This window comes from Hyperoodon ampullatus, assembly GCF_949752795.1.
Source record: "Hyperoodon ampullatus genome assembly, chromosome: 2".
Taxonomy (NCBI): domain Eukaryota; kingdom Metazoa; phylum Chordata; class Mammalia; order Artiodactyla; family Ziphiidae; genus Hyperoodon; species Hyperoodon ampullatus.
The window spans coordinates 9,010,183-9,037,315 of record NC_136915.1 but is presented as its reverse complement, the minus strand read 5'-3'; the positions used below and the strand labels follow the sequence as shown (position 1 = coordinate 9,037,315).

General features: G+C 53.5%; 2 protein-coding genes across 2 annotated transcripts; one reads left to right on the top strand and one right to left on the bottom strand.

Annotated features, from left to right (window-relative positions):
• Nucleotides 1–10,850: 10,850 nt before the first annotated feature.
• MAD2L2 (mitotic arrest deficient 2 like 2) lies at nucleotides 10,851–15,829 on the top strand (the record flags this gene model as incomplete). Its single annotated transcript, XM_079728414.1, is given in 9 exon segments — nucleotides 10,851–10,890; nucleotides 10,985–11,103; nucleotides 12,526–12,597; nucleotides 13,192–13,292; nucleotides 14,079–14,173; nucleotides 14,498–14,571; nucleotides 15,073–15,077; nucleotides 15,079–15,163; nucleotides 15,405–15,829. Coding segments are annotated over 9 exon segments (633 nt in total). The 3' UTR covers nucleotides 15,447–15,829.
• A 6-nt stretch (nucleotides 15,830–15,835) lies between these two features.
• FBXO6 (F-box protein 6) lies at nucleotides 15,836–20,747 on the bottom strand (the record flags this gene model as incomplete). The annotated part of the gene is made up of 5 exons (XM_079728412.1): nucleotides 15,836–16,244; nucleotides 16,508–16,643; nucleotides 17,531–17,626; nucleotides 18,110–18,236; nucleotides 20,483–20,747. 5 exons carry the CDS (start codon nucleotides 20,745–20,747, stop codon nucleotides 16,071–16,073), a joined length of 798 nt encoding a protein of 265 aa, XP_079584538.1. The 3' UTR covers nucleotides 15,836–16,070.
• Nucleotides 20,748–27,133: the final 6,386 nt, after the last annotated feature.

Here is a 27,133-nt window from a genome sequence, read left to right as displayed (position 1 = left end):
AAGGTTACACAGTAGAGTGAGTGGTAGAGCTGGGATTTGAACCTGTGGCCACCTGACTCCAAAGGCAGACTCTCTGACCACGCCTCATGCTAACTCAGTAACTAATACTAGTGCTGATGCTGTGACTTTCAGGGATGACACATGGTGGGGGCCTTAACCCAGAGCCTGGCGCAGAGGGGGCCCCTAAAAACTTGAGGTCTGCAATTACTTTATCCCAACTGCTCTGGATTCTAGCACCGGTACCCCTACACTCACTCAGGGATGTGTCCCAGGTGGTCAATGCCAGGCCATGGTGTTGCGGTGTGCGAGGCTGCCAAAGCTGGGAACTGGTGTGAGGGGGGTAGGGCCTCTAGTGGCAGGGTCCTTCCTGGGGAGGCCTGTGTTCCATTGGCTACGGTGGCCCACGTGAGAGGAAGGGCTGGGGTAGGACAAGCAGAGGGCCTGGAGCAGCAAGAGAGGCGGACCGCACCTGAACGGGCCAGTGGAGAGATGTTAGTACGACACCTCCCCACCCCGGGAACATGCCCAGCTCCTGCTCTTCGCAGGCTGTGGAGTCAGGGAGGCCAGGATGCAAACCCCTGCGCTGCCACATTTCTGGCTGAGGCAAGTGAAGGTCCAGGTCACATAGCTGCTGAGCTAGTCTGCTGAACTTGGGCAGTCGCCTCCCTGTCTAGCCGATTTCCTCTGTTCGCATCAGGCACAGAAATCATCCTCACCTTCTGGAGGCGTGCAGAGCCCCCAGTACCACAGGGACTTTCCAGGAGGCTTGCTCCCCGCTCCACAACCTCACCGGTCTGCCCTAGGGCCAACTTTGCCCCTGGCCTGGCCAGCAGGACCCAGTGGAACCCACGGATAACCTGTGGCTTGCCATTGTCAGTTCATTCCTATCTCCTTGGCCAAGGATTCCATACATTAGAACCAATACGGACAGAGCACCTGCTGTGCTGCTGTGTGCCTGCTGGGTCTCAGGCACTGGGACCCCAAGTGGAACAAGACCCAGCCCCGCCCAGGCAAGTGCAGACCACGGGAGAGACAGGGAGGCAAGGCGGGGCAGGGGGGCTCCCCACAGGAGGGGCCATCTGACCTTGGCCTGCAAGGGGAGACATGTTAGTTAGAGGGAAGAGCCCTAGCAAAAGCTCGGAGGCAGTCAGGGCGTGGAGGTGATCGGCCCTCCGTCATGGCTGAAACCCAAGATGCCGACGGGGGTGTGATGGGAGGCAGGCAGCGTAGTTAATTTAGTGGAAACGGGGAGCTATGGAGGGATTTAGGGATGCGGAGCGGGGTGAACTGAACGGTGGGAAGGGAGGCAGAGAAAGTGGTGGGAAGGATTGTGAGCAGGAGTCTGGATGGTGTGTGTGTGTGTGTGTGTGCGCGTGTGTCTGTGTGTGTCTGTGTGTCTGAGTGTGTGTCTGTGAGCCTGTGTGTGTGTGTCTGTGTGTGTCTGTGTGTGGTGTTTCCAGTCCCATTCTTACCTCTTTAAGGAGAAAGGCGCTAGTTGCTAGCTCTGGCTGTGGCTGAAATAAAAGCTCAGCTAGGGGAACCCAGAACTTTCCAGCCTGGAGAAGGTGTCCCTCTTCCAAAGTTGCCCTCATTATGGCCCTAAGCCCACATCACTGCCGGACTCCTGGGGTGGTGTGTCACTTGTCGCGATGACATAGATGACGGTCAGAGGGTTTGGGTGATTACACAACAGGTGCAGGGTCCAAAAGACAACCCCCCCCACCCAGAGGCAAGGAAATGGCTCGTGAGCGAGAGCCATTAAAAAAGAAATGGGTGCAAGACAGAGATTCAGAATTGGGAATGAGTCACATGGATGCCTCATGATCGATGACCAGCTGTTGGCAACATCGACACAGCCACGCTGATTTCATTTTGAAAGCAGACACCCTTTTCTTTCTGATTTTTAAGCTCTGATTTTAGGACAAGCAGAGAGGAGGAGGGAGAGAAAGAGAGAAGAGTGCCTGTAACAGTGTGTAGGGGGAGGTGACCATGATACGGGAGGGGCCACAGTCAGGTTTCTCTGCACTGTCTCTAAGCCTGAATGTTTGATCCATTTCCCCCTTTCTGTGGACCCCTGTCCCCACCCCACCCAGGGACTGGGACTGTAGAATCCCCCGTGGCCACCAAGTGTGTGCCTTGCTAGCATCCAATATGTTTTTTTCACTGCTTTCACATATATCCCTATAGGTAGGTGCTATTATCCGCGTTTTATGAAGGGGACACTGAGGCTCAGAGAAGTGCGCTCCTTTGTCCAAGATCACTCCCTCAGCCTCCATCTGCCTGACTCCAGAGGGATGGTACTGAGCCAGTACTGGGACACTTCTTGCATGCCACCAGGCTGGGAGGTGGGCAGCATGGAAGAGTGCTCCATGCAAGAGAGACCAGACAGAGGCGAGGGCAGAGGGAGCACCCAGTGGAGTGAGTCAAGACTTGGCGGGAAACCCAAGAGGTCTCACGACCCAAACCTCGGCTCCCGAAGGCATCTGAGACCCCGACGCGCAGTTGGAGAAAAGCCAGCAGTGGAGAGGGAGGGAGCCTGAGCCAGGGCCAGAAGAGCAAGGCCAGCGCTGTCGGGTTGCTAGTGCGAGGAACTGGGCAGTGCTGGCGGGGGGCGCAGCCAGAACCTCCCTCTACCTGCAACACACCCCAGCCCCGTAGGCAGCCTCGAAAGAAGCAGAGGGCACTCCTGCCAGCTCTGTCCGGAGCTTAGGGAATCTTCCAAGCTTCTTCAAACGATGTCAGACTGGGGACCCCAGCCTGAGAGACCACCCAGAGACTCAGAGACAGAGAGACAAAGAGAGACCGGGTCCCAGAGGGAGAAGGCTAGTGCCGAGGAGGAGAGTGGGCGAGAGGCGCGTCCGGAAGAGGGCGGCAAGGGCGCACGCTAAGCAGTGTCAGAACGTGGAAAAGTGAGTGTCCGGCGGAAGGCGGGCGGATGAGGGGCCCAGGAGCAGAGCCAGGAGCCGAGGGGAGACGCGGCGAGGAGCGGAGGCGGCGGACCCACTGACCGGGAGGGCAGGGAGGAAAGCAGCATCCTCACCTCCAGCCTCAGTCCCCGGCGCGCCCCGACCCTGAGCGCTCCAATTAGCCCACCTTTGTCCCGGCGCGCAGCCAGGTGAGGCGGGAGGGCGGAGCCAGGGGCGGGCCAAGGCCAAGCCTTACCTGTCCAACCGGCGGGGCAGGGGCCGAGGGGCGCGGGGCCGAGCGCCTGCGGGAGCCGAGCGCAGCGGAAGGCCGAGCCGCGAAGCCGGGACCGCGCGGAGAGGTGCGCGGGCAGCAGGAGGATGTGCCGAGGCTGAGCTGGGCTGGAGGGAAGGGGGAGGGGGCGGGCGTGAGGGAAGGGGGCGGGAGCACGCGGAGGGGACGGGGGAGGGGCGGTGGCGAGCGGGCTCCACTGCCCCCAGACGAGGGGCAGCCCCGGGCCGGGCCGGGCCCCGCGCGCTCCCAGCCGGCGCGCCCTCGCCAGCTGCGCTTGGCGTTCCGGGCCCCCTCCTCAGAGGCCTAGCCGCCGCCACCGCGAAGGCGCGGGGCAGACAAAGAAGGTAGACAAAGGCGGGCGCAGCCGGGCGGCCGTGCAGACACCGGGAGAGGCGGGCCCCCTCCTCACGGTGCGGAAGAGCCGCCTTGGCGCGGCCCGGAGCGCGTGAGACGGGCGGGGCGCGGGCAGCGGTGGCGCATCTGGAGCGGCCCGGCAGGGAGCGGGCGACAAAGGGCCGCGGCAGGGGGTCACTGGCGGACCCCAACAATGGATCGGAGCTGAGCGCTCAGCTGCGGCCGCGCCTGGCAGCGCAGAGGCCGGCGGTTCCCCAAAAGGATTATTCCGCCTAGGCTGTCAAATGGGACGGAAGAAATGCCCTGTGCGAGGGAGGAGGAACGGGGCACCGCGGGGCCTCAGTAGCCTCCGAAAGTGCGCAGAGTGGGGGGCGAGGTTCTGGGAGGGGTCGCTCTTCGACGTGGGGGTCCGGGGGGGTCTTCAAAGCGCTACCAGGTGAGACTCGGGAGCACTGACGGCTGCGCTAGTGTCCGCTCCCCACTCACACACCCTGGGAGGGAAGGGAAAAAGACAATACCCCTACCCAACACACACACGCACGCACACACACACACACACACACACACACACACACACACACACGGTCCGCCTCTCGCCACGCCCCGTCCAAAGTAGGTCTGATGCTCCCCAACCCGGCCCAGGCAGGACAAAGCCAGCGCTAGGGGTGGCTCATCCATCACAGACCAGGGTGCCGCGTCCTGCCTACCCTGGGAGTCCCGGAATGCTGTGTTACGGGTCCCGCGGCCCCCATAACTCACCGCGGGGTCAGGGGGGCCGCAGGCGCTGCAAAGATCAAAGAGCGGTGGGGCGGGCCCGCGTTCGCGGGAAGCAGCAGTCTTGCCTGGCGCCCAGAGCTGGCCCAGCGGCTTCCATTTCGACCGTTTTCTTCTTTCTCCAGTGTGGCAAATTATGGCTCAGAGTTTTAAGAGCTCCGCTCTGTAGTCGGGTTGATGCCTGGGCTCCTCTTCTGCTGTCATTCAGTCCCCGCATGCTCGGGCAAGGGGCCTAACCTCTCTGAGCTCACCGTTATCCATAACTCTCAGGGTTCAAGGATTAAGTGCAGTGGCCTGTGTAAGGAGGTAATGTTCCTAAGGTCCTGACCCCCCAGGATATGCTCTAGAAAAATTATCTGCTATTGCTATTGTAATATTATCAGCCTGACGGGCAGGCACCAGGATGGATTGGGTTGTGAGCAGAGCAGAGACATGATCTGACTTAGGTTTTAACAGATTCACTCTGATTCCCAAAGTTGAGAGTAGACTGCATGTGGCAAGGACAAAAGCAGGGAGATCAGCTAGGAACAGTGGCAGAGAAGAGATATGGTGGCTTGGGCCTGGGAGGGGGACAGTGGGTATGATTCTCTCTGTCAAGGATGAAGCTGTGGCCCAGCATTTACTGAACCAGAAGCAAGTTATTGGATCCTCTGGTTCAAATGCTGTTGTGATGGCTTTTCGCCAGTGGGGCGATCGTTTGTCATGCCTGGGCTCTCTGTTCTCTGGGTCCTCCCAGAGCGATGCTGCAGGAAAAGGTGGATGTTAGGAGAGAGGTCTGGACTCCTATCCCATCTAGGTTATGGTGACTTTGGGTCTCAGTTTCCCCATGTTTGAATGGCCAAAGTGGAAACAACTCAAATATCCATCATCTGATGAGTGGATAAACAAAATGTGGTATATTCATACAGCAGAATATTATTTGGCCACCAAAAGAATGAAGTACCAGTACATGCCGCAATTTTGGTGAACCTTGAAAACACGAATGCTACGTGAAACAAACCAGACGTAAAAGGGCCACATATTGTATGATTTACATGATATGTTCAGAATAGGCAAGTCCATAGAGACAGAAAGTAGACTAGTGGTTGGTTGCCAGGGGCTGGCAGAAGGCGAGATTGGGGAACTGGCTGCCAATGTATGTGGGGGTTTTTCTTTCTGGGATGATGGAAATGTTCTGGAATTAGCTAGTGGTGATTGACGCACAACTTTGTGACTATATTAAAAACCACTGAATTGCATGCTTTAAAAGGATGAACTTTATGGTGTGTGAATTATATCTCAATAAAGCAGTTATTTTTAAAAAGTGGCAGTTGAGTTGGATCAAGGGTTCTTACCCTGTGGTTGAGGATGACCTCAGAGGTCCTGGCAACCCCTAAAATGGTGGAAAACATTTAGTGTCTCTGTGCATTTCTGTGGATAAAAGTTCAAAGTTTAAGAAGAGATGACCTGTAAGGTCCCCCTGACCAACAAGGTGTCAACGACACCGCGGAGTCAGCAGAATTTCAGTGACGGGATGGCATGGGGGCATTGCCCTGGTTCAACTATTGGAAACCGCCCAGTGTTACTCCCTAAGGTCAGGGCTCTGACCTGGGTCTGAGGTCAGCAGTGGACCCCAGGATCTGGGGCAGCTGGGCAGGTCAGGCCTCACACCAGAAGACTAGATGAGCGGGGAGAGGAGCTGTCTTCAGCCGCAGCCACTTGTCTTTAGGCATCTTGGGCCATGAGGATGCATGCCCACCTTAAGGGCATCTTGGGGGCTGCCTGCTGCCTTGGGAAATGGAAATGGCAGGAGGGGCACAGCTACGGATGTTTTGGATGGTTGTTGTTGTGTTTTTTTTTTTTTTTGCAGTACGCGGGCCTCTCACTGCTGTGGCCTCTCCCGTCGCGGAGGCTCCGGAAGCGCAGGCTAAGCGGCCATGGCTCACGGGCCTAGCCACTCCACGGCATGTGGGATCTTCCCGGACCGGGGCATGAACCCGTGTCCCCTGCATCGGCAGGCAGACTCAACCACTGCTCCACCAGGGAAGCCCTTGGATGGAGTTTTGAAAAGCTTGATGGCTGGTTCAGAGTGTTTGCTCTAGGGGCTTAGACAGTGTGTGTGTGTGTCGATCTTTTTTTAGAATTTTTATTGGCATATAATAACATTGATTTACAATGTTGTTAGTTTCAGGTGTACAGCAAGGTGAATCAGTTATACATACACATATATCCACTCTTTTTTTAGAAAAACGTGGAACGCTTCACAAATTTGCATGTCATCCTTGCACAGGGGCTACACTAATCTCTGTATCGTTCCAATTTTTGTATATGTGCTGCCGAAGCTAGCAAGTGTGTGTGTCAATCTTAATGTCATTGTCATAACAGCCAGTAATTAGGCATTTATGTGCCAGGCATTGTGCACTTTATATTTTTACAAGCATTATCTCACTTACTTCTTACTCAACTCTATGGAATTGGTGCTACCATGATCCCATTTTACAGATGAGGAAACTGAGAATCAAAGAGGGAAGGCCTCACAGCTGGTTAAGGGGCAGTGGTGGGGAGAGAAGCAGCAGCCCAGTGGGTGTGAGGGACACCGTAGTGAGCAATCCGCAGCTCTTGCTTCATCTGTGAAAGCAGCTTTTCTCTGCACACCACCACCTAGAGCCCAAGCACTGAAATCAGAGGTCTTTGCTCCTCATCCAGACTAAATTAGGATTCATGTCAGGCAAGGGGCAATGAGACACAGCCCACCATCATTTCATGCCTTCATTCTTTCATTCGCTCATTGGACACACATTCATTCAGAACCTGGATTTGGCCAGGCACTGGTGAGGTGCTGAACTAAGAGAATGAGTGAGGCTGGGCCTCTGCTCAGGGGGCATCCCAGCTGGCTGCGTTCCTGAATATCGTGGTATCAGTGGGATTGTCACCAGGCTATACGTGCTGACTCTGTGGCTCCTCCCACCTCCCTGTGTTTGGTGTCCTGGGAACCTTAGGCAGGGATGGGATGGATAATATGTCCTGTGATCAGGATGGTGAGAATGGTAGGGACTCTGGAAGGATCTTAGGGGTCTGGACACTTCATTGCTTGTTATTATACCCCATTCACTCATTGTGTGCTGTTCAGTGGACCCCAGGAATCTTCCTCCACCCATGCAGTCTTTGCAAAACTTTCTTGCATCTCACCTTCTCTTAGTTTCAATTTCAATGTCTCTAGGGAGTGATTTGCTCTCCGTTCCCATTGCAGACCCTCAGGAACCTGCTTCAGTTGGCAAATAAGCTCTCTCTCCTCCTAAACATCCATCCTTCCCTCCCACATGCCCTCCTACACATTGTCGTTATGTTGAAAAATATGCAAATACCTTTGAAAAACAGTCTCCCAGCAAGTGGGTATTCAAAAATGTAATAAATTAACCCCATGATATAATCTGGGTCCCGTGACCCTCCATCATGCTGATGCAATTAATATATGAAAAACCAGATGCCGAATGGATGGAAGTAACAGATGACTTTTCACAGAGCTCCCCCATGGCCCCATGCTGATTCGGCCCCTTAGCCCTGCCCCATGCCCAGCTTCTTGGCCCCCATGGAACCCGAGGCCATCAGAGGTTTAGGGACCATATGTCCAGCCTGTTTATTTCACAGATGAGATGGAGGCCTTTTGGGGGCTGAGGTCGATCAGTTTGATTCCTCCTCATCTGTCTCCTAGCCCCCCTTCTTCTGTTTGTGGCTGGCTCCGAATCAAAGCCCCAAGCTTAGGCATTTTTATCCAGGTTACAGTTGACAGGGTGGGTACCCCAGTGTCAAACAAAGCTGTTGGGACCTCAGTGTCCTCACTGGAAAAATGAGAGTTTTGGGGTGTATGTCCACCAAGGTTTCTCTGAAGTTCTTTAGCTCTGTGTGGCAGGAGACCTATGGGTGGCTTGCATTGTGTCGTCTCAGGGTGGGGGGTGGGGGCTGGGGCTTAGGGCCCATGAAGGAATGCCTGGCATGAGCCCCCATGTTGCTCACACTGTGCTTCGGAGGCCACTCCACAGGAGTAGCTGGGCTCTGAGTTTCTCCAGCCTAGACCCCAATCCTAAGGGACCCTTTACAAGGAATTGCCCCCTTAAGACTGCCCCTTTCTGTTACCAGTGAAAATGCTGCTTGAGCGGGCTCCAGGGACGGGCAAAGGGGGACCCTCAAATCTCCCCAGTTTCCAAAGCATCCTCAGTGATTAAATCTAAAGGAGCCAGGGGACACCTGTCTACAAGCAAGTGAGCTGCTCAGCTCTTTCCATATGGAAATGGTCCTCTTCTATATGACATGGGCAGGGTCCCCAGGTCTTGGAAAGGATTGCTGTGCCCAAAATGTGCTGCCAGGTGCATCCATTTCTGAAATAAATCATTCATCCCATTGTGTTAAGCATTGCAATTTTATGAAATGCAGACTTTCCCTGGAAAAGCCCAAACCACTGTGGTTGCAGTTCCCACACTTTCTTAGGCATCAGGGCCCCTGGGAGCTTGTTAAAGGGCTAGTGCCCTGCTGTGCACCCTAACTGATCTGGTAGGTCCGGGAAGCCCAGGTTCCAGATATTTAATGGGCTCCCTGGGGATCCTGATGCAGATTTTCTAGGACTGCTTTTGAGAAATGCTCTGCTGACATTCTTGGCTTAATGGGCTAGGTTAGTTATTCTCTCCCCTGCCCCCACCCCATCAGAAGTGTGTAAATGCAGGTTTGAAAGCATCTGTGGTGAAGGAGATGCAGGTCTCCAATACTAAGCAGTAAACGGTAAACATTCCTAGCTATATCTGTGTACCAGCAGATGGGCATGACTCCTAACAAGCTTTTGTGTCCCTGGAGGTCAGAGACAAGATCCCCGGACTTCTGGCCCTGATTTGTTGCCATAACTCCTCAGCCACTTCTCTGACCTTAGTTTTTCCATCTGTAAAATAAAGGGGCTGAAAATAAGGTGAAGCCCTGGAGTTAGAGTAGAAGTCAGAACTGGGTTTGTATTCCAACTGTGTGATTTTGGCAAATTAGGGAACATCTCTGAGCCTGTTTTACCATCTATAAAGTGGGACTGTAAAATGAAGGCTTAGCTCCTAGGGTTAATGAGAGAATTAAAGAAATCAGTGCTTGAAACATAATAAGTGCTCAATGCATGTTAGTAATTATTTTAATATTAATATTATTATTTCCCAGGGTCCTCTCAGCCCTTCCAGAGTCCATGCCTCTGGGGGACTTCCGAGCTACAAAGTGTAGTGGCAGAAGACAACCATGCCCACCGCCTCCCCCAATAGCTGGGTAACTCGGGCAGGTTACTTCACCTCTCTGAACTTCACTTGGCTCATATGTAAAACGGGGACAATCATGGCAACTGTCGCGTGGAATTGTTTTGAGGATTTAGTGAGCTGATCCACGAACACGCTTAGCCCAGTCCCTGGCACATGGCTGGACCTCTATAAATGTCAGCTATTGTTATGCTGCACGGCCCGGGAAGTTTTACCTTCTTGGGAGGTAAAGACGGGCTGCATTTAGGCTCCGGGTGGGGGTGGGGACGGGGACGTCCCCGGTGCTCGCGGCCCTCCCCTGTCCCCGCCCCGGAGCCGGCGGATTCGCTTTCGGTTGGGCAGCTGAGGTTCCGGGGATGGTGACTGCGGAGCTAGCGGTAGATGTCGCTGTCCATAGTGCCCAGCTGTGACCTCGAGCTGCCTCTCACCAGCAACACGTACGCTACCTCTTCCCGCGCCTCCTAAAGCGAGAGAAATGCCCTGGGTGGGGGGGAAATACGTTGCGATCCGATATGGAGACCAAGGTTGTCTCTTTTCGCGCCCACCTAAAATTGAAAGGAAGAGGCGTGGTGCAGCATCGGCCCTGGGATCACACCGGCGCCCAGGCAGGGCCCCGCCCCTCCCAAGCCCCGCCCCTCTGGCCGTCTCTCTCTCTCTCCTGCACCCGTGGTTGGCTGCGCGGGGGGGTGGGCGTGGCTGGAATCCGGCGCTAGGACCCGTCGGAGCGCCGCGGACGTCACGGAGCGGCGCCTGGGCCTCTGGTTGAGCGCAAGGCGCGAGTGATCGGTCGGTGGATTCCCTCGCGGGGGCCTGGCCCCGAGTCCGGAATCGAGGCCGGAGCCGGTACCGGGGAAGAGGAGAAGGGCGGGATTCCCTCAGGGGAAGAATCCAGCCTGGCAGGAGGTGAAGTCTTATTCCAGCCTAGTTTCGCTTTCCGCGTGTCCGGCTTCACGCTACCGGTCCTGCGCATCCAGCTGTTCCCTCTGCGGCGGTGCCCTTTATGCGGGCACAGCTCTGGCCTTATCTACTCCCAGGAGGCCAGGCGGCCAGTGCACAGAGGCTGATCGCGGCGCAGCTGTTGCCTCCGAGCTCTGACGCCAGCGTGGGGGTCCTTCCCGGCTGCTCCGGTTCTGTGTGAAGGGAGGGGCGGTCCTGCCCAGATTCCCCCCAGACGGAGAGGAGGGGCAGTGGAGGTGGGCGGGCCCTGCGGCTGTAGGGGCCTTAGGAACTAGCTCCCGCTCCTGCCCCACCCCCTAGGTATCGGGAAGGATGACCACGCTCACGCGACAGGACCTCAACTTTGGTCAAGGTAGAGAGGCTGGACCTGCGGACCCTGGCGGGGGGCGAGGGAGGGCCTGGGCTGGCGGACTTCCTCGAGCGCACCGGGTTCTGCCCCCTCGCAGTGGTGGCCGACGTGCTCTGCGAGTTCCTGGAGGTGGCGGTGCACCTGATCCTCTACGTGCGTGAGGTTTACCCGGTGGGCATCTTCCAGAAGCGTAAGAAGTACAACGTGCCTGTCCAGGTGAGCCCCACATCCAGACTGGGTGCACTGGGTCACCCCCGTATCGCAGAGCGGGTAGAGAGGAGATTTTTAACTTTCTTCCTTCTTCAGGCTCAGCCCTCTCAGTCCCCAGCGGCCTGGCCTTGCCTTTTAGTTCCCGGCAGCTGCTGATAGCCCGACAACCTCCCACCCCTCACCGCAGTGGCGTTTCCTTCTGTCCCCTCTGAACTGGGAGTTCCCCTTGCTAGAAGTTAGGGACCAGGCCCTCCGATTAGCACCCCCATCTTTGTATTTTAAAGGTCTCCTGAAGCTGGTGAATGGTTGGTTTGGGGAGAGGATTCCTATAAACCTCAGGCACCTTCCCTGTCCCCTCATTTACCCTAACTGTAACGGGTTGCTTTAGGTTAAAAGGCAGACAAAGCAGTAAATATATGCTACTCTATCCCCAGCCTCGAGAAGTGCCTGTCCCTTAGAAAGCACTCAGTAAATATTAGAATAAATGACCGAATACTGGAAGGTGGTGGAAGCTTAAAAGATATAGAGGGGGGGAAAACCCCAAAAAACAAACAAACAAAAAGATATACAAGGAAAAAGAAAAAAAGAATCAGCACTTACTGAGCACCCACCGTGTAGTAGGTACTTATCTCACTTAATCCTCACTTTTTTAAAATGAGATCTTCCACAGATGAAGTAACTAAAGCACAGAGAAGTTAAGCTTGAGGCCACACAACTCCTTAGTTCCAGATTCTTTTTTTAATAAATTTATTTATTTATTTATTTATTTATGGCTGCATTGGGTCTTCGCTGCTGTGAGCAGGCTTTCTCTAGTTGCGGTGAGCGGGGGCTGCTCTTCGTTGCGGTGCACAGGCTTCTCATTGCGGTGGCTTCCCTTGTTGCGGAGCACCGGCTCTGAAGGCGCGCGGGCTTCAGTAGTTGTGGCTCGCGGGCTCAGTAGTTGTGGCACACGGGCTTAGTTGCTCCGTGGCATGTGCGATCTTCCCAGACCAGGGCTCTCCCCTGCATTGGCAGCCGGATTCTTAACCACTGTGCCACCAGGGAAGTCCGTTCCAGATTCTTAATGTTCGAAAATGGATTAAATTTCTGGATCCCGTCTCTGGAAAAATGCCTGTATGCTCAAACACTCACAATTTAAAGACTTCTCAGACTCTGGAGGAGCTCAGTGACCCTGCATTAGGAACTCCTAATGCTATATTAAATGCTAATGTTGAGACTGAATTCTTAGGATCTTCTAATTTCTCTCCCTCTGTGGATAATTCAGTTCTTAGTCTCGTGATGGGAAGTCTGTCTCTTGGGTGGGGAGCCCTAGGGAACTGCTGCGCCGCTCTCCGAAGGCAGACAGGCCCTTGGGCTGCTGGAGGGGGGTCTCCGATGGCTCCCCCATCAGTGCTGCAGCCTCACCAGCCATCATGGGGTTGTGTGCAGATGTCCTGTCACCCGGAGCTGAACCAGTATATCCAGGACACGTTGCACTGCGTCAAGCCGCTTCTGGAGAAGGTGAGGGCACCAGGCCCCTGGCCCACCCCACACCCAGTGCTCCTCCATGCTCCAGGATGGGGTGATGCTGGGACCATGCCGGGTCCCCATGACTCTTAACACCCAGAAGCCTGTACCCTGCACTCTGGAGACCACCCCTGCCCAGGGACAGGCCCCAGGGCATGTGGGCATGTTCAGGGCATGTTGGGCCTGGGAGCCCTGGTTAGTGGAGTTGGCTGACTGGGGCCTGCCCAGAGGGTTTTGGGTCCTTCTCACCTGTTCTTTTCTCCCCCTTTGTCCCCAAGCTCTGTCTGAGCTTGGCCCCTCAGGGCTTCCTTATTCTACCTTGTTCTGCTCCCTGTGACATCCTGGTACCCCTGCGGGGCCCAGGCATCCTCTCCTCTCTGCGGGTACCACTCATGTCTGGGGGCGCCTACTTCAACTTCTCAAACCTCTTTCTGGGCTCTCAGGGACTCTGGGCCTAGAAGCTGAGCAGGGCTGTGAGTGTACCTTTCCCATTCTTCCCTGGGCAGGGAGCAGGGGGCAGGGGCTGGGGGGTGGGGTAAGGGGGAGGCAGGTGTCCAGGTCTGGAATAGGGGGCTCCTGTCCTTGCAGAATGATGTGGAGAAAGTGGTGGTAGTCATCTTGGACAAAGAGCACCGCCCAGTGGAGAAATTCGTCTTTGAAATCACCCAGCCTCCGCTGCTGTCCATCAGGTGCGCTGCCTCGCCCCCCATCCACATGCTCGCCGGTGTGAGGTCCCTAGTAACACGGCCACCCTCACCCCTTTAAGGCAGCCCCTGGATGCCTTGTAAAGGCCTGAGAGGAGACATGGCAAGGTGTGCTGACCTGACGAGGCCTGTTAGTGTCTGAGTCACAGCCGGCCGCCCAGTGGTCTCTGTGGACATCACACAGGTTACACGGAGACCCTCCAGTATCACACCTGGAAAATGACAACGTTGGTGAATGGCTAGTCCCAACCTCATTTTATAGATGGAGAAACCAGGGTCCCGAGGGATGATCTTGACCTGGTCACCCAGAGCCAGGACACAGACCCAGTTTCCTGACTTCCCAGTCAAGCATCCATCCAGCCCCTGGTCAACTAGAAGTTGACCTTGGATGGGCGTGTTGGGCTGGTCAGCTGCGAGCTTCGTGTGGTGAGGTCAGGGCACTAGAATCTGTCCCCACTTGCTATGTGGCCTCGGGCAAGCCCTGTCCCTTCCCGGCTTGGTGTCCCGGTTCTCAGACTGGGCTGCACATTCGAACCACCTACTGGGGTTCCCTGTGCCCTTTCCCCACCGCATTCTGACTTAATTAGCCTGGGATGGGACTCGGCTTTGGTTTTAAACTCCCCAGATGATGTCAGCTGTGTAGAGACAGGTAGCCAGGGCCTCGGAACTAGGGGGACTCTGCACCCCCAGGGCTGCTTCCAGGGGTGCTTGCCTGCTGGTGGGAGGGGGACACCCATGTGCTGGGAGACCCTCCTCTTCTCTGCTTCCCAGCTCAGACTCCCTGCTGTCCCACGTGGAGCAGCTGCTCCGAGCCTTCATCCTGAAGATCAGTGTATGTGATGCTGTCCTGGACCACAACCCCCCAGGTGTGCTCACTCCCACCCCCTCTTCCCTGGGCATTTCCATGGCTACCTGTGTTGGTCTGTGTCCTCAGGTCCCTACTTGGCTGCACCAAGCCTCCTCTCTTCCTTCCTGCCTTTTAGAACTCTTCTGAAAGCCCACCTCCTCCAGGAAGCTTCCCTGATGGACTCCACCTGGGCTTTAGTCTCCCTGTTGACTGTGACTTGTCTGAGCACTGGGTTTACACTCTGCTTTGCGGGGCGGCTGAGCCAGCTAGGGAGGTGGGAAGAGGCTGTGCCACGCGGCAGGCATAGGGTGGCCCAGGTTTGACCAAACTCTGGCCTCTTTAGGCTGTACCTTCACAGTCTTGGTGCACACGAGAGAAGCCGCCACTCGCAACATGGAGAAGATCCAGGTCATCAAGGTGAGATGAGACTGGTGTGTGGCGGGGGGAGGGGCAGGGAGACCGCTGGGAGGCTGAAAACCAGAGTTCCATGAGAGCGAGGGCGCTGCCTATGGCAGGGCATTCGTTACACTTCTTACGGCAGCGCCTGGCATCGGTAGGCTCTCACTGTGCGCTAGCTCTGTGGCCACCTGCTTGTCATCGCCCCACCTGGGCACCTGGCACTGAGAACAGGGAGAGCCACCAGCTCACTGGGGGTTCTCAAGGGAGGGGATCCTTGATCCAGTTTCAGAACTGGTGTTTGGGGCTTGTTAAATCACTGGGGCTCTCAGCCCAGCTCAGATCTACAGACTCAGCCTCTCTCCGGTGGGGGAACCTGGGAATCTGCACGGCCAGCGACTCCCTGGTGATTCTGATGCTCCCCGAAGTCTGAGGATGCCAGCTCTGGAAGGGGAGAGGGTAGCCAAGTGAGGGCGGGCCGTGGACCAGCCCCCTGCCACCCTTCCCTTGTCCCCTCCCTAGGACTTCCTGGATCCTGGCAGATGAGCAGGACGTCCACATGCACGACCCCCGACTGATACCCCTGAAAACCATGACATCAGACATCTTAAAGGTAAGCTGCTTGGGGCCCGAGTGTGCTTTATTTAGGGTGTGCTGAAGCCTTGTCAGGCGGCTTGTGGATCAAGCCTCGGGGGAGATGACCAGGGCATCCCTGTCTTTAGGCTCCCAACTCCCTCTTTCCCTTAACCCCTGGCTGGGGCCACATAGCCCACCCTTGTCGGAGACCCCATGGATTCTCCAGAGCAGCTGCCCTGGCTGTCCACCTGACCATGGTGTTCGTTCCTGTCCATTAGATGCAGCTCTACGTGGAAGAGCGAGCTCATAAAAGCAGCTGAGGGTGTGCCTGCCCACCGTGGATGCCACAACTGTCGGACTTTGGGGGCCCAGCCTAGGGCAGTGCTGCAGGGTCACTCTGATTCCAAGTGCTCTTATTGCCTCTATGTATGGACCACCCACCCTCCAGCCCGGGGCTGCTCAGGCTTGCTTGCCTTCATGGAGGAATCCTCCCCAGGAGGGCAGGGAAGGGTGCTGGGACCTCAATTTCTCAGCCTCCTGGGATTCAGCTGGCCAACGCTGCCTCAAATACTGTGCTGTGAGTTGTTTCAATAAAGAGCCCCCAGGGCTGAGCTGGGCTGTCACTCCCTGGAGGGGAGGGAGGCTGCTTCTCTACCAAAGTGCCGAGGACCCTGTACCCTGACCCCTAGACCCGACCCCAGGCTGGTTTTACTGAAAACATTTATTACAACAAAATGTCAGAGCTACGTGACAGTTCAGTTCATAGACTGGTGGGTTTTGCCCCAGGTGGGAACTGGGGCAGGGGGCCTCGCTGCCCCCTACAGGCTCATGCCTTGCCTGGAGGGGACCTTTGGCACTTGGCTGGCCCCGATGGAGGACAGGCTGTCAGGAGGGCCTGGGGAGGGGGAGGGCAGGCGGGCCACCTCCTCTGGCCCCTGCACGGTCTAGGGCGGAGCCACGGAGGGGGCCGGGTTCCTGGTCATCCTGTGGCTGATGACGATGCTGCTGTTGGTGACGCGGGGACCGTACCAGCCTGCCCAGAACTGGGTGTCCTTGCCCCCGTGCTGGAAGAGGATGTGGCGGACACCTGGAGGGTAATCCGAGAAGGTGTGGGAGACCTGGGGGGGGGGGGAGGGGAAAGGAAGTGACCACCAGGACTGAAGAGGGGACGAGACAGGATGACCACTGAGCTGGAGAGATGACCACTGAGCTGGAGAGGGGACGGCTGGAGTCAGGTCCTGCAGGGGAGAGCCTCCCGGCCAGAAGGCAGGAACTCCAGACAGAGGACTGGTGCATTCTGGGCCCTGGGGCTGCCCCATATTTCCTGCCATCCTGGCCTTGGGAGAAGTGGATGGCGAGGGGCAAGCAGGTGAGGCCTCACCTCTCTCCACCTGGCATCGTTCCACTGATGGACGGTCATGGGCGGGGGCTCGAAGGAGGCCAGGACAATGTAGTCGGCCGAGGCCAGCTGTACTCGGATGTGGTAGGTGCAGCCACAGTCCGCTCTGGCGGCGAACCTGGGGGAGGGGAGGGCTTGGAACTGTGTACCCCAATACAGAGGTGGCCCTGGAGGCCACCATCTCTGGAGGCGGGCAGGTAGCAGGCCCACAAATTGGAGCCCCGAGTTTCATTTCCCTGCTCTGCCCATGAGGCCCAGCCAGCTTCAGTGCTCCCTGTGCCCCACTGTGCCCCTGGGGTAAGCAGTCTATCTGCGCTGGGCCTCAATAATCCCATCTGAGAAAAGGGGCAACCCTTCTGGGTGTTCCAGTGAAGATGTCACCATAAAAAGCAAAAGGCTCTCTACAGAGATAAAGTCCTGGGCTGTCGGATCTGTGTCGCCGCCTGTACATTACAATGGAGCTTCGGGAGGGGTGGCCTGTGTGAGGGGGGCTGCACAGAGCTCACCCTCTGGTCAGCCCTACTGCAGCCCTGCACACCTCTCAAGCCCCAACCCCCCCACCCTCAGAGTAGCGGCCCTGGGGCCTGGCTCGCATTAGGGTCCTGCTTCTGCCCTGGGCCAGGCCGGACAAAGTTCTGGGCACAGAGTAGGAGCTTGGGATAGAGTCGTGGGATGAACAGTGAAAGGGGTAGGGGAGGCAGACAGGCATGTGAGTATCTGCGAGGTCCAGGGAGGCTGGGTCCTGGTGTCTCTTGCTCCAGCGCCTGTTAGTGACAACTCATCTGTAGGCCTCAGTCTCCCCATCTGTAAACTGGGGTTAACATCTGCTGATGCAGGGTTGGGGCGGGGGGCAGTGTTGAATAAGTGCTGGGCCTGTCGGTAGGGAGCGGGGCGGCCCTTGCCCCAGGACTCCGCCGGGTTCAGTGGGCACCTCCCGAGAGGGGTTCGCAGGAAGAGCAGAGGGAGGGATGCAGAGTGTGGGACTCGGGCGTGGGCCCCACTCACCAGTCCCTAACCACGATGTCCGGCCGGAACTTGTCCAGTAGCTCCTCCCAGTAGCCCTCGGCTTTGAGGTCTATCAGCTGGGACTTGAGACACATCCTGCGGAGCAGAAGGCGAGGCGTGCGTTCCCAGGCGTGGCCCGGCCCCAGGGAGGTGGTGCAGGGGCTGCAGGACAGGACTCTGGCTCCTGCCTCCGTGCAGGCCCGCGGGGAACGTGCAGGGAGTTTGACCCACTCGTGCCTGGGTGGCGTTCATCCCAGTCCTTAGGCCCAGTGTCCCGGGCACCCAAGGAGGGCGCCTCCGTGAACTCAGGCCCCTAGACTGGGGACAACCTCCACCACCCCTGACTTTACCCCAACCACCTAACGGGCTCCCAGCCTCCTCAAACTGCTCGCCTCCCCCACTGCCTATTAACCCAGCCACTGAGTTGCCTCCCGCCCCAGGAAGCGGTAGATGCTGAGCTGGCTTTGGAACCCCCTTTCTGGAGCTTCACACACAGGCCCTCACTTAGGCCTGGGATTTGGCAAAAGGTTGTCCGGACCCTCTTCCCTCCACACAGCTTCTCAGTTCAGTTCGTCTTACTCATAGGACGTGGCAAAGTACTTCTTGACTTTGGGGTCAGGGAAGTCTGTGCCATGCGCCCCGGGGAGGCTCTCCACCTTCCACTGGTCCCCTCCGTTGGAGTCGATTTTCCAGGATCTCATATCCTCTAGGAAAAACAGAAGCTGCAGTGAGACCCTCTGGGTGAATGTTCAGCCTGGCCCTCTCCACCTGGTCCTGGGGGGGAGCAGGTAAGGCTCAGATCTCAAGGCATGCACCCATGGCACCTTGGAGCCGCCCTACAAAGCCCCCCTCCCTGCGTTCCCACCTGTGCCCACCACATTAATTCTGATCTGGGCCCCCTGCCTCCTGCTTTGTCCCTGAGCGGGTCAACTCCTAATGTGAAGCTGGAAAAAAAGAAAGAGTATGACCAGAAATTCTAAACGAACCTTTCCTCACTTCTACGTTGCCCAGGGGCTCTGGAAATACCCAAGTTTCAGTTCTTGAACCATTAAATTATGAAGGGCCTGTATGGGTAATTCTGTTCTTTTTTTTAAAAAATAAATTTATTTATTTATTTATTCAGTTATTTATGGCTGTGTTAGGTCTTCGCTGCTGTGCACGGGCTTCTCATTGTCGTGGCTTCTCTTGTTGCGGAGCACGGGCTCTAGGCGCACGGGCTTCAGTAGTTGTGGCATGGGGGCTCAGTAGTTATGGCTCGTGGGCTCCAGAGCGCAGGCTCAGTACTTGTGGCGCACGGGCCCAGTTGCTCCGCAGCACATGGGATCTTCTTGGACCAGGGCTCGAACCCGTGTCGCCTGCACTGGCAGGCGGATTCTTAACCACTGTGCCACCAGGGAAGTCCCCGGTAATTCTGTTCTTAATGGCTAATGTGAGTTTGTCCCAACTCAGGCCACTTACTAGACGACTGGCATTCCCCTGACATCGATGTCCAGGAGGTTAACTACATACTGGGATCTGAGGGGCTTTGCTGGTGGGTCGTGGGAACCTACTGTGCCCACTCAGACCCCCTCTGCCCAGGGCAGGAGGGAGGACTGGGGCGCTGGGCATCCTCTGGGTCGGTGGCATGTAGTAACCCCGTATTGGTGGAAGGGTCCCCACCAGGTTGCCTCGGCAGGTTTGTAGGCGTAAGGCTGTCCCTCCCACCTCCCCCTTCAGACTGAGCTGAGAGGACCTCAGGAAACAGTGCTTCTCTACCCAGGCTTTCCAGAACAATCACCAGGAGAGCTTTTCCCAATTATTCCTTTGCTCCCTCTACTAGGAGCCCACATCTATTCCCCAGGTGCCCCAGGAGCCCCCCAGTAGAGAATCAGAGGAGGAATTCAGAAATCCAGAGCGGGCCAGTGCCCAGGGCAGGCCCAGGGGGAGAGCTGAGCAAGGCTGGGTGGCCGGCTCTGCAGGGCTGTGTGAGCTGAGCTGGTGGCCCGGCCCAGCTGGGCAGCTTCTGAGCAGAATTTGGGGCAGGCCAGGAGACTGAGTGTCTGGGGCACTGTCTATGGGGCCTCTAAGAGGGGCCTAAGGGCCTTCGGCAGTCAGGACTGGACCCCAGAAACTGGGCAGTTCTAGATCTTTGAGCAAGACACTCATCTTGGGGGTCTCATGCTCCCCATCTATAAAATGGAGCCAAACCCTTCTTATGTGGCTAACTCTCAGGATCTTCATGAGGATAAAGAGAGGAAGGGATTCTCTAAGTGTACAAACTATGCCTCTTAATCAACTGCTGCTATACCCAAACAGGAAGCATGATGCCTGGTACTAAATGAAGATGCTAAATGAAGAAAAAAAAAAGCCTGGCAAATAGATAAGAGAACATAAGCAAGATAGGAGCCTCAAACCACGTGATCGTAGTTACCTCTCAAATTCCTCATTTTCTTCCTCGTATCATGGGGTGATGGGAGGATAATGACATGGCTAAGACCTCAGACTAGTGCCTGGCACACAGGAAGCCCTCCCTCAACGTTAGGCAGCACAGACTGAACTAAAGGGGAGGGGGTCTGCGGTGTGTTTATTTATTCAACAAACGTTTCCTGAGCACATGCTATGTGGACACAGGGTGCGGAGTGGCAAGATGTGTCAGGCCCCAGGAACTTGAAATTTGTGGCAGAGGAAAAAAAAAAAAAAAAAAAAAGATTCAGTTATTATAGCTTATGACCAGTGCTATGAAGGAAGGAAATGGGGCGATGTGACAGACGTGGGGAGCAGTCTTTTCAGACGGGGGATCAGGGCACATCTCTGAACTGAGGCCTGAAGAATGAGGGACCAAGGGAGCATGACAGGTGTTGGGGGGAGTGCTGGTGATGAGAGAACATTCCAGGTAGTGTGGGAACAGCAAGTACAAAGGCCCTGAGGTTCAGGGAAGGGACGGAACCAGCCCAGCAGCAGGCCCCGGCCCACCTTCGGCACACGGGTTGCGCAGGAGGTTCCTGCGGAGGTTGCACAGAAAGTAGAAGACCTTCCAGTCAGCCACGGCCTGGTCCCAGTCCTCAGTGACGTAGCCCTCATGCAGGCATTTGCGCTTCCAGAGGGTCACAAGGTCGATGAGGTCGCGCCAGAGGCTGCAGACAGGGCGGCAGTTCAGCAGCAGCTGGCGGGCGGGCAGGTGCGTGAACACCTCCAGCAGGATGCTCTCGGGCAGCTGGTTGATGCTGACCAGGGCCATGGCCGTGGTGGGGTGAGAAGCATGCACAGGCCTGTGAGGAGCAACAGCGGTCATGAGCTCTGACCAAGGAGGTGGACCCCTTAGATCCCCAGGGACCGGGGCCAGGGAGCCCCTTTCCAGTACATGGTAGACCCTCAAAGAGTGGCCACATGTTATGCACCTTTGGAAGAGTGCAATAAAAATATTGATAAAGTCTTCAGGGACTAATTTTTTAAGAGGCCCCACCCCCCAGTAAAAAATTAATTGCTAGTTTTCAGTTGGGCCTGGAGAACCGTAAGATTTTGCCAAGGCCATGCTGTTGTCTGTAAGCTCTGCAAAGGCTTTCAGTGATGTTATTTTAATACTATGAATTCACCGTTAGAACATAAAATCTTGGGACTCCCCGGTGGCACAGTGGTTAAGAATCCGCCTGACAATGCAGGGGACACGGGTTTGATCCCTGGTCCAGGAAGATCCCACATGCCGTGGGGCAACTAAGCCCGCGCGCCACAACCACTGAAGCCTGCACGCCTAGAGCCCGATCTCCACAACAAGAGAAGCCACTGCAACGAGAAGCCCACACACCACAAGGAAAAGTAGCCCCCGCTCGCTGCAACTAGAGAAAGTCCACACACAGCAACAAAGACCCAATGCAGCCAAAAATAAAAATATAATAATAAAAAAAAGTGTGAGGGAAAGAATATGTATATAAAAAAAAAAGAACGTAAAATCTTTATTACATCCACAGACTAGCTCACAACTTAAGTGATGGGCTGAGAAACAAACTTTCTCTCCCCAAATTGCCCACTTTAGCTGTGATAAAACATCCCAGTGAGGAGGCTCCCCACACAGTTCTGGGTTGGGCATCAGGCCACTCTGAAACGCCCAGAAACGGAAAAGCACGTTGAAGGTGAAGAAGCAAGATTGCCTGGGTCTGAATCCTGGCCTGGAGTGACTCGCTGGGAAGGTAGTCCCCCCCAAGAAAAGGTGGTAACTGTCCTGACCTCAGAAGGGCTGGGAGGACTGAGTTAGTATAAGCAAAGCATTTAGCACAGGGCTGGTTGAGAAGTGCTCCACAGCATCATTAGCCACACTCCTAGCCTTAGAGCAAAACAACTCTCCAGTAGTTGCAGAGGTACCGGCCCCCAAGAACACATTCCTCCCTCTACATCTGAATTGCACAGGGTTTTGGGAAAATTACAGTGCCACCACCTTGGCCTGAATCTTGCCTGGGGGAATCCTGGTTATCCAGCTGTCCAAGGGGATTCCCTCAGGTGGGTGGGAGTGGGCCTGTAGCCACTGTCACTCAAGATGGCTGGAGCAGATGGGCCTTATCTACTTATGGGTGGGGAAGGGAATATTCTCCTGGGACATGTAGGGACACTGGGAAGACTTTTCATTCTTCATTGCGACTTGGCCAAAGAAGCAGTTGTTAACTTAAAACAACAAAACAGCCAGATATTGTACCAGCAAAACAGATTTATTTGGGAGCAGCAAAGAACTGAAATTTGGGACATGCAACTGGTGAACCACTTGTAAGTCCTGTTAAGCAAAGCAGAGGGAATTCTTTTATAGAAGAGATGGGGAAGTTGGGAGGGACTGTTATAAACAAAAAGTCTGCTGGAGGAAACTGGGAGTTCCAAATATAGTGACTTTTCAATGGCTGAGTTGTGACAGTCTACCATTAGCTAAGCTGTTGCCAGGAAAGGAGAAAATCTTTCTTCCTCCTGCTGGCACTGGTAGTGTTACTTCCTGCCAGAGATTTGTATTGATTCTTCCTGTATTGACTGTCAAGTACTCCCCCCTTCTGGCCTCCCGACTCCATTTTAGTGAGGTTTCCCTGCATTAATTTTCACATTTCCCCCTTTTGATCAAGATCTTTCTCCAAAAGCATCACTGATCAAGAGTCAGGGTTTTTGTCTGTTTTTTTTAATCAGCATTCAGTGGCCTTTTGTCCCTTGATGTCAGGAAGGATCTTTTCTGGGTGTCCTGTCCCACGTCAGATGGAAAGTGCACAGAGTGGAAACCTATTGTGGTCACATTTGAGTAACAAGGAGGGGGTAGGAGGGAGATCTCTCAGGAATTTCCCACCCAAAAGTCTGTATCTTAGAATAGTGGATACAGCAAGGGCACACTCAAAACTGAAGGAATTAAACAAGAATTTTGTAAAGAAGATGTGGTACCTATATACAATGGAATATTACTCAGCTATAAAAAGGAACGAAATTGGGTCATTTGTAGAGGCATGGATGGACCTAGAGACTCATACACAGTGAAGTAAGTCAGAAAGAGACAAACAAATATCGTATATTAACACATATATGAGGAATCTAGAAAAGCAGTATAGATGAACCGGCTTGCAAGGCAGAGATAGTGACAAGATGTAGAGAACAAACGTACAGACACCAAGGGGGGAAAGCAGGGGGTGGTGGTGGTGGTGGTGGGATGAACTGGGAGATTGGGATTGACATATATAAACTAATATGTATAAAATAATAATAACCTCCTGTATAAAAAAAATTAAATTAAAAAAAAGAATTTTGGAATGACACAGTGTAGGAATAAACATGAAGTAATTAAAAAGTATTGTTATCTCAAAAGAAACTGTTTGGAATCAGATGTTTTATCAATGATACAGACTGTAGGTTGAAAATCCAAGAAACTGAATTTGGGTAAGAATCCAGAGTCAGTTTTATAGTCTAGATGAAAGAAAGACACTTCTGTGAATTCTAAACCTTCTAACAGGCCTTGTCTAGACATCTTGGGCAAGCTGTCTCATCAGATGTCATCTGCTTCAAATCCAGGAAATCTTTACCTTCAGGTCACCAGATGGTGTGCAGGTCCAGTTAGGGTCTGGTGCTTTCTTAGATGTGTCACATGAATCCAAGAGTCTGTTCTCTGAAGTTTGGAGGCACAAGGGTAGGTTAGCAGCACCTGATGGGGCCTTTCCAGTGAGGTTGAAGAGAGTCCTTCTCGAGGTATCTTTTCCAGTACATGAAATTTCCAGGTTAAAAGGTGTGAGGCTTAAGGTCTTCGTCTCCCAAGAGCGCACTATGAAGAAGATTGCTCTACCAAGCATTGTTATTTTTAATAGAAGCAATCAGGCCTTTACAATATTGAAATATATCTCCTTTCATCAGCTGTGGGTCAAAAGTGGGTGGGGCAAGGAACACTGGGTGTCCTGTGACTACCTCAAAGGGCGAGAGTTTTGAGTTCTGAAAGGGGTGGATCTGAGATTTAGAAGGACCAATGGCAATGCTTTTTGGGGGGAGGGTCTCTATGAATTTTGCCCACTAGGTCTTAATAGTGCCATTAGTACGTTCCACTAACTCTGAGGATTGGGGATAGTAAGGACAGTGAAAATGTTGTAAAACCAGTTAAAGAGCACACACTTGTCGAAGCACCTGACCAGTAAATGGGTTCCTTGATCACTGTGAAGTTCAAGAGGGGTTCCCCAGGTAGGGATAATCTTTTCTATCAAAATTGTAGCCACAGAAGAAGCAGTGGCCTGTCTGCAAGGGAGGGCTTCAATCCAATGAGAAAACATACAGACCATGTAATAAAATATATTTATATCCATGAGATGGGGACAGCTATGTGAAATCCATCTACCAAACATTTTTTTAAATTGGAATATAGTTGATTTACAATGTTGTGTTAGTATCAGGTGTACAGCAAAGTGAATCAATTATACATATATGTATACCCACTCTTTTTCAGATTCTTTCCCATATAGGTCATTACAGAGTACTGAGTGGAGTTCTCTGTGCTATACAATAGGTCCTTATTAGTTATCTATTTTATACAGAGTAGTATATATATGTCAATCCCAATCTACTGATTTATCACTCCCCCCTTCCCCTCTACATCTACCAAACTTTGAATGGCCCATTAGGCAATTCAAAGTGTCTGGGAGCAGTGCAAACAGGTTTCCCTGGATTGTATTTTGGACAGGTGGGACAAGAAGGGAGGTACTTTTTGTGGCCTTATTATTATTTCCCCACCAACATTCATTCATGAATGCTATCATTCTGTCACTGGACCAAGAGTTCACTGCATGTACAGTGGTGAGGTGTGGGAATCAGAACTTCTGGTAGGACCAGTTCGTTATTTGGCCCAAATCAGAGTTTTCTCTTTCTATTGAACCAGCAGTTCCTAGATCCCCAATACTGTTTTTCCTTTTCTGGGGCATTGGGCATTTCTAGATTGTTATCTTGGGGAGCATCCTTTTGGATCATACCGGAAGTTTGGTCATTAGTTCCTTCAAGAACAGCATTTTGGGCAGAAATATCAGCAAGGTGGTTTCTTTCAGCCTATAGGGACTCAAGCTTGGAATGACCAGGGATCTTAATAATAGTCAAGGCAGCTGGCAAGAGTATAGCACCTAACTGATTTTGGATATAAGAGCCATTTTTCATCTTTTCCCCATTAGAGGTAGGGCGACCTTGTTGTTTCCATGTTATTCCAAAGTCATGGGTTGCTCCAAAGGAATACTGACTATCAGTATAAATGTTTGCAGTTTTGCCCTTGGCTAAAGTACAAACCTCAGTGAGGGCATATAGTTCAGCCTGTTGTGTAATTAAGCCATAAGTAAAGGCGTTGCTTCAACAATATCAAAAGGAGTTGCAGTGGCATACCCAGCACAATATTTACCACTTTCTCCCTTTAAATAAGAACCATCACTAAACCATGAAAAATCTGCATTGGTTAGAGGAGTCTCCTCTAAATTATTACACGGAGTCAAAGGGTGACCAGTAAGGGTCAGGCAGTGGTGAGGGGTTTCATCAGTGAAGGAGGGGAGGAGAGTGGCAGGGTTGAGGTCATTACAATGTGAAAGAGCTATGTGAGGAGCAGTTAGCAAAAGGATTTCATGAGAGGTGAGGCAACTGACTGAAAAGGGTTGAGTGGACGAGAATTTAGGAGGGCTTCCACCGCATGGAAGCATGCAGTACGAAGATGGGGTACGAAGATGGTTAAAGGGGATCCCATGGTTGTCTCTTTGGTGGCCTTAACCAGAAGGGCAGTAGCAGGAATGGCTTTGAAGCAAGGGGGATATACCTGTGCCACAGGGTCCAGCTGTTGGCTACAATACCCTACGGGTCATTGATGGTCCCCCGGTTTTTGGGCTCTGAGGACATTCCCTGCCTTCTCACATACAAAGAGAGAAAAGGGAAGCTGGTAATTAGGATGCCCAAGGGCAGGTAGTCTCATTAAGCTTTTCCTTAAGTCTTCAAAAGCTGTGTCATCTTGATCTCCCCAGTTAATGGGGTCAGATTTGCTGGTTTTTAATAAAGCATGTAGGGGCTGAGCCAGAAGAGAGAAAATTGGGATCCAATTTCAACAGCAGCCAGATAGCCCAAGAAAACCTTAGGAGCTTAGTTTTTGATTCTGGGCAGTTCAGGATGTCATGGAGTCTATCTAGATCCAGTAGTCCCTGTTCTGAGATCACGGGCTCTAAATACTGAACCTGAGTTTGAGCAAAGTGCCATTTTTCTTTGGAGACTTTATGTCCCTTTAAGGCCAAAAATTTTAGCCGGTGGATGCTGTCCTCCTGTGAGGAGGTTTGAGAAGGACAGCATAGGCGCAAATCATCTATATAATGTAACAAAGTAGAACCTGCAGAAAACTTCACATCATCCAAATCAGCTTTCAAGATTTGTGAAAAGTAAGAAGGACTTTCTGTGAAACCCTTGGTCACTACTATACGAGTATATTGTTGTCCGTCCCAGCTGAAGGCAAAATGATATTGGCTAGCCTTATCAACTAGAATAAGTTGAAAAATACACTGCATAGATCAGTCACAGTGAAAAACTTGCTTCAAGTGGGAATGGATGTCAGTAGCCTGCAGTGGTTAGGAACAAATGGGTGTTGAGAGATAACAATGTTTATTGCTCAGAGGTCCTGGATAAACCTCCATCCTCAGCCCTTGGGTTTTCTCACAGGTATAACAGGTGTATTACAGGGACTTGTGCAAGGGATAATGGGGCCCTGAGCCTTGAAATCTTCTATCATGGGTTTTCTATCTGAAGGGCTTCTTTACTTATAGGGTACTGATTAATTCTTTTTTTTTTTTAAATTAATTAATTAATTTATTTTATTTTTTTGGGTGTGTTGGGTCTTCGTTTCTGTGCGAGGGCGTCCTCTAGTTGAGGCGAGCAGGGGCCACTCTTCATCGCGGTGCGCAGGCCTCTCACTATCGCGGCCTCTCCTGTTGCAGAGCACAGGCTCCAGACGCGCAGGCTCAGCAGTTGTGTCTCACAGGCCCAGTTGCTCCATGGCATGTGGGACCCTCCCAGACCAGGGCCCGAACCTGTGTCCCCTGCATTAGCAGGCAGACTCTCAACCACTGCGCCACCAGGGAAGCCCAAGTACTGATTAATTCTGAAGAGAGTTTAGAGGGATCTATC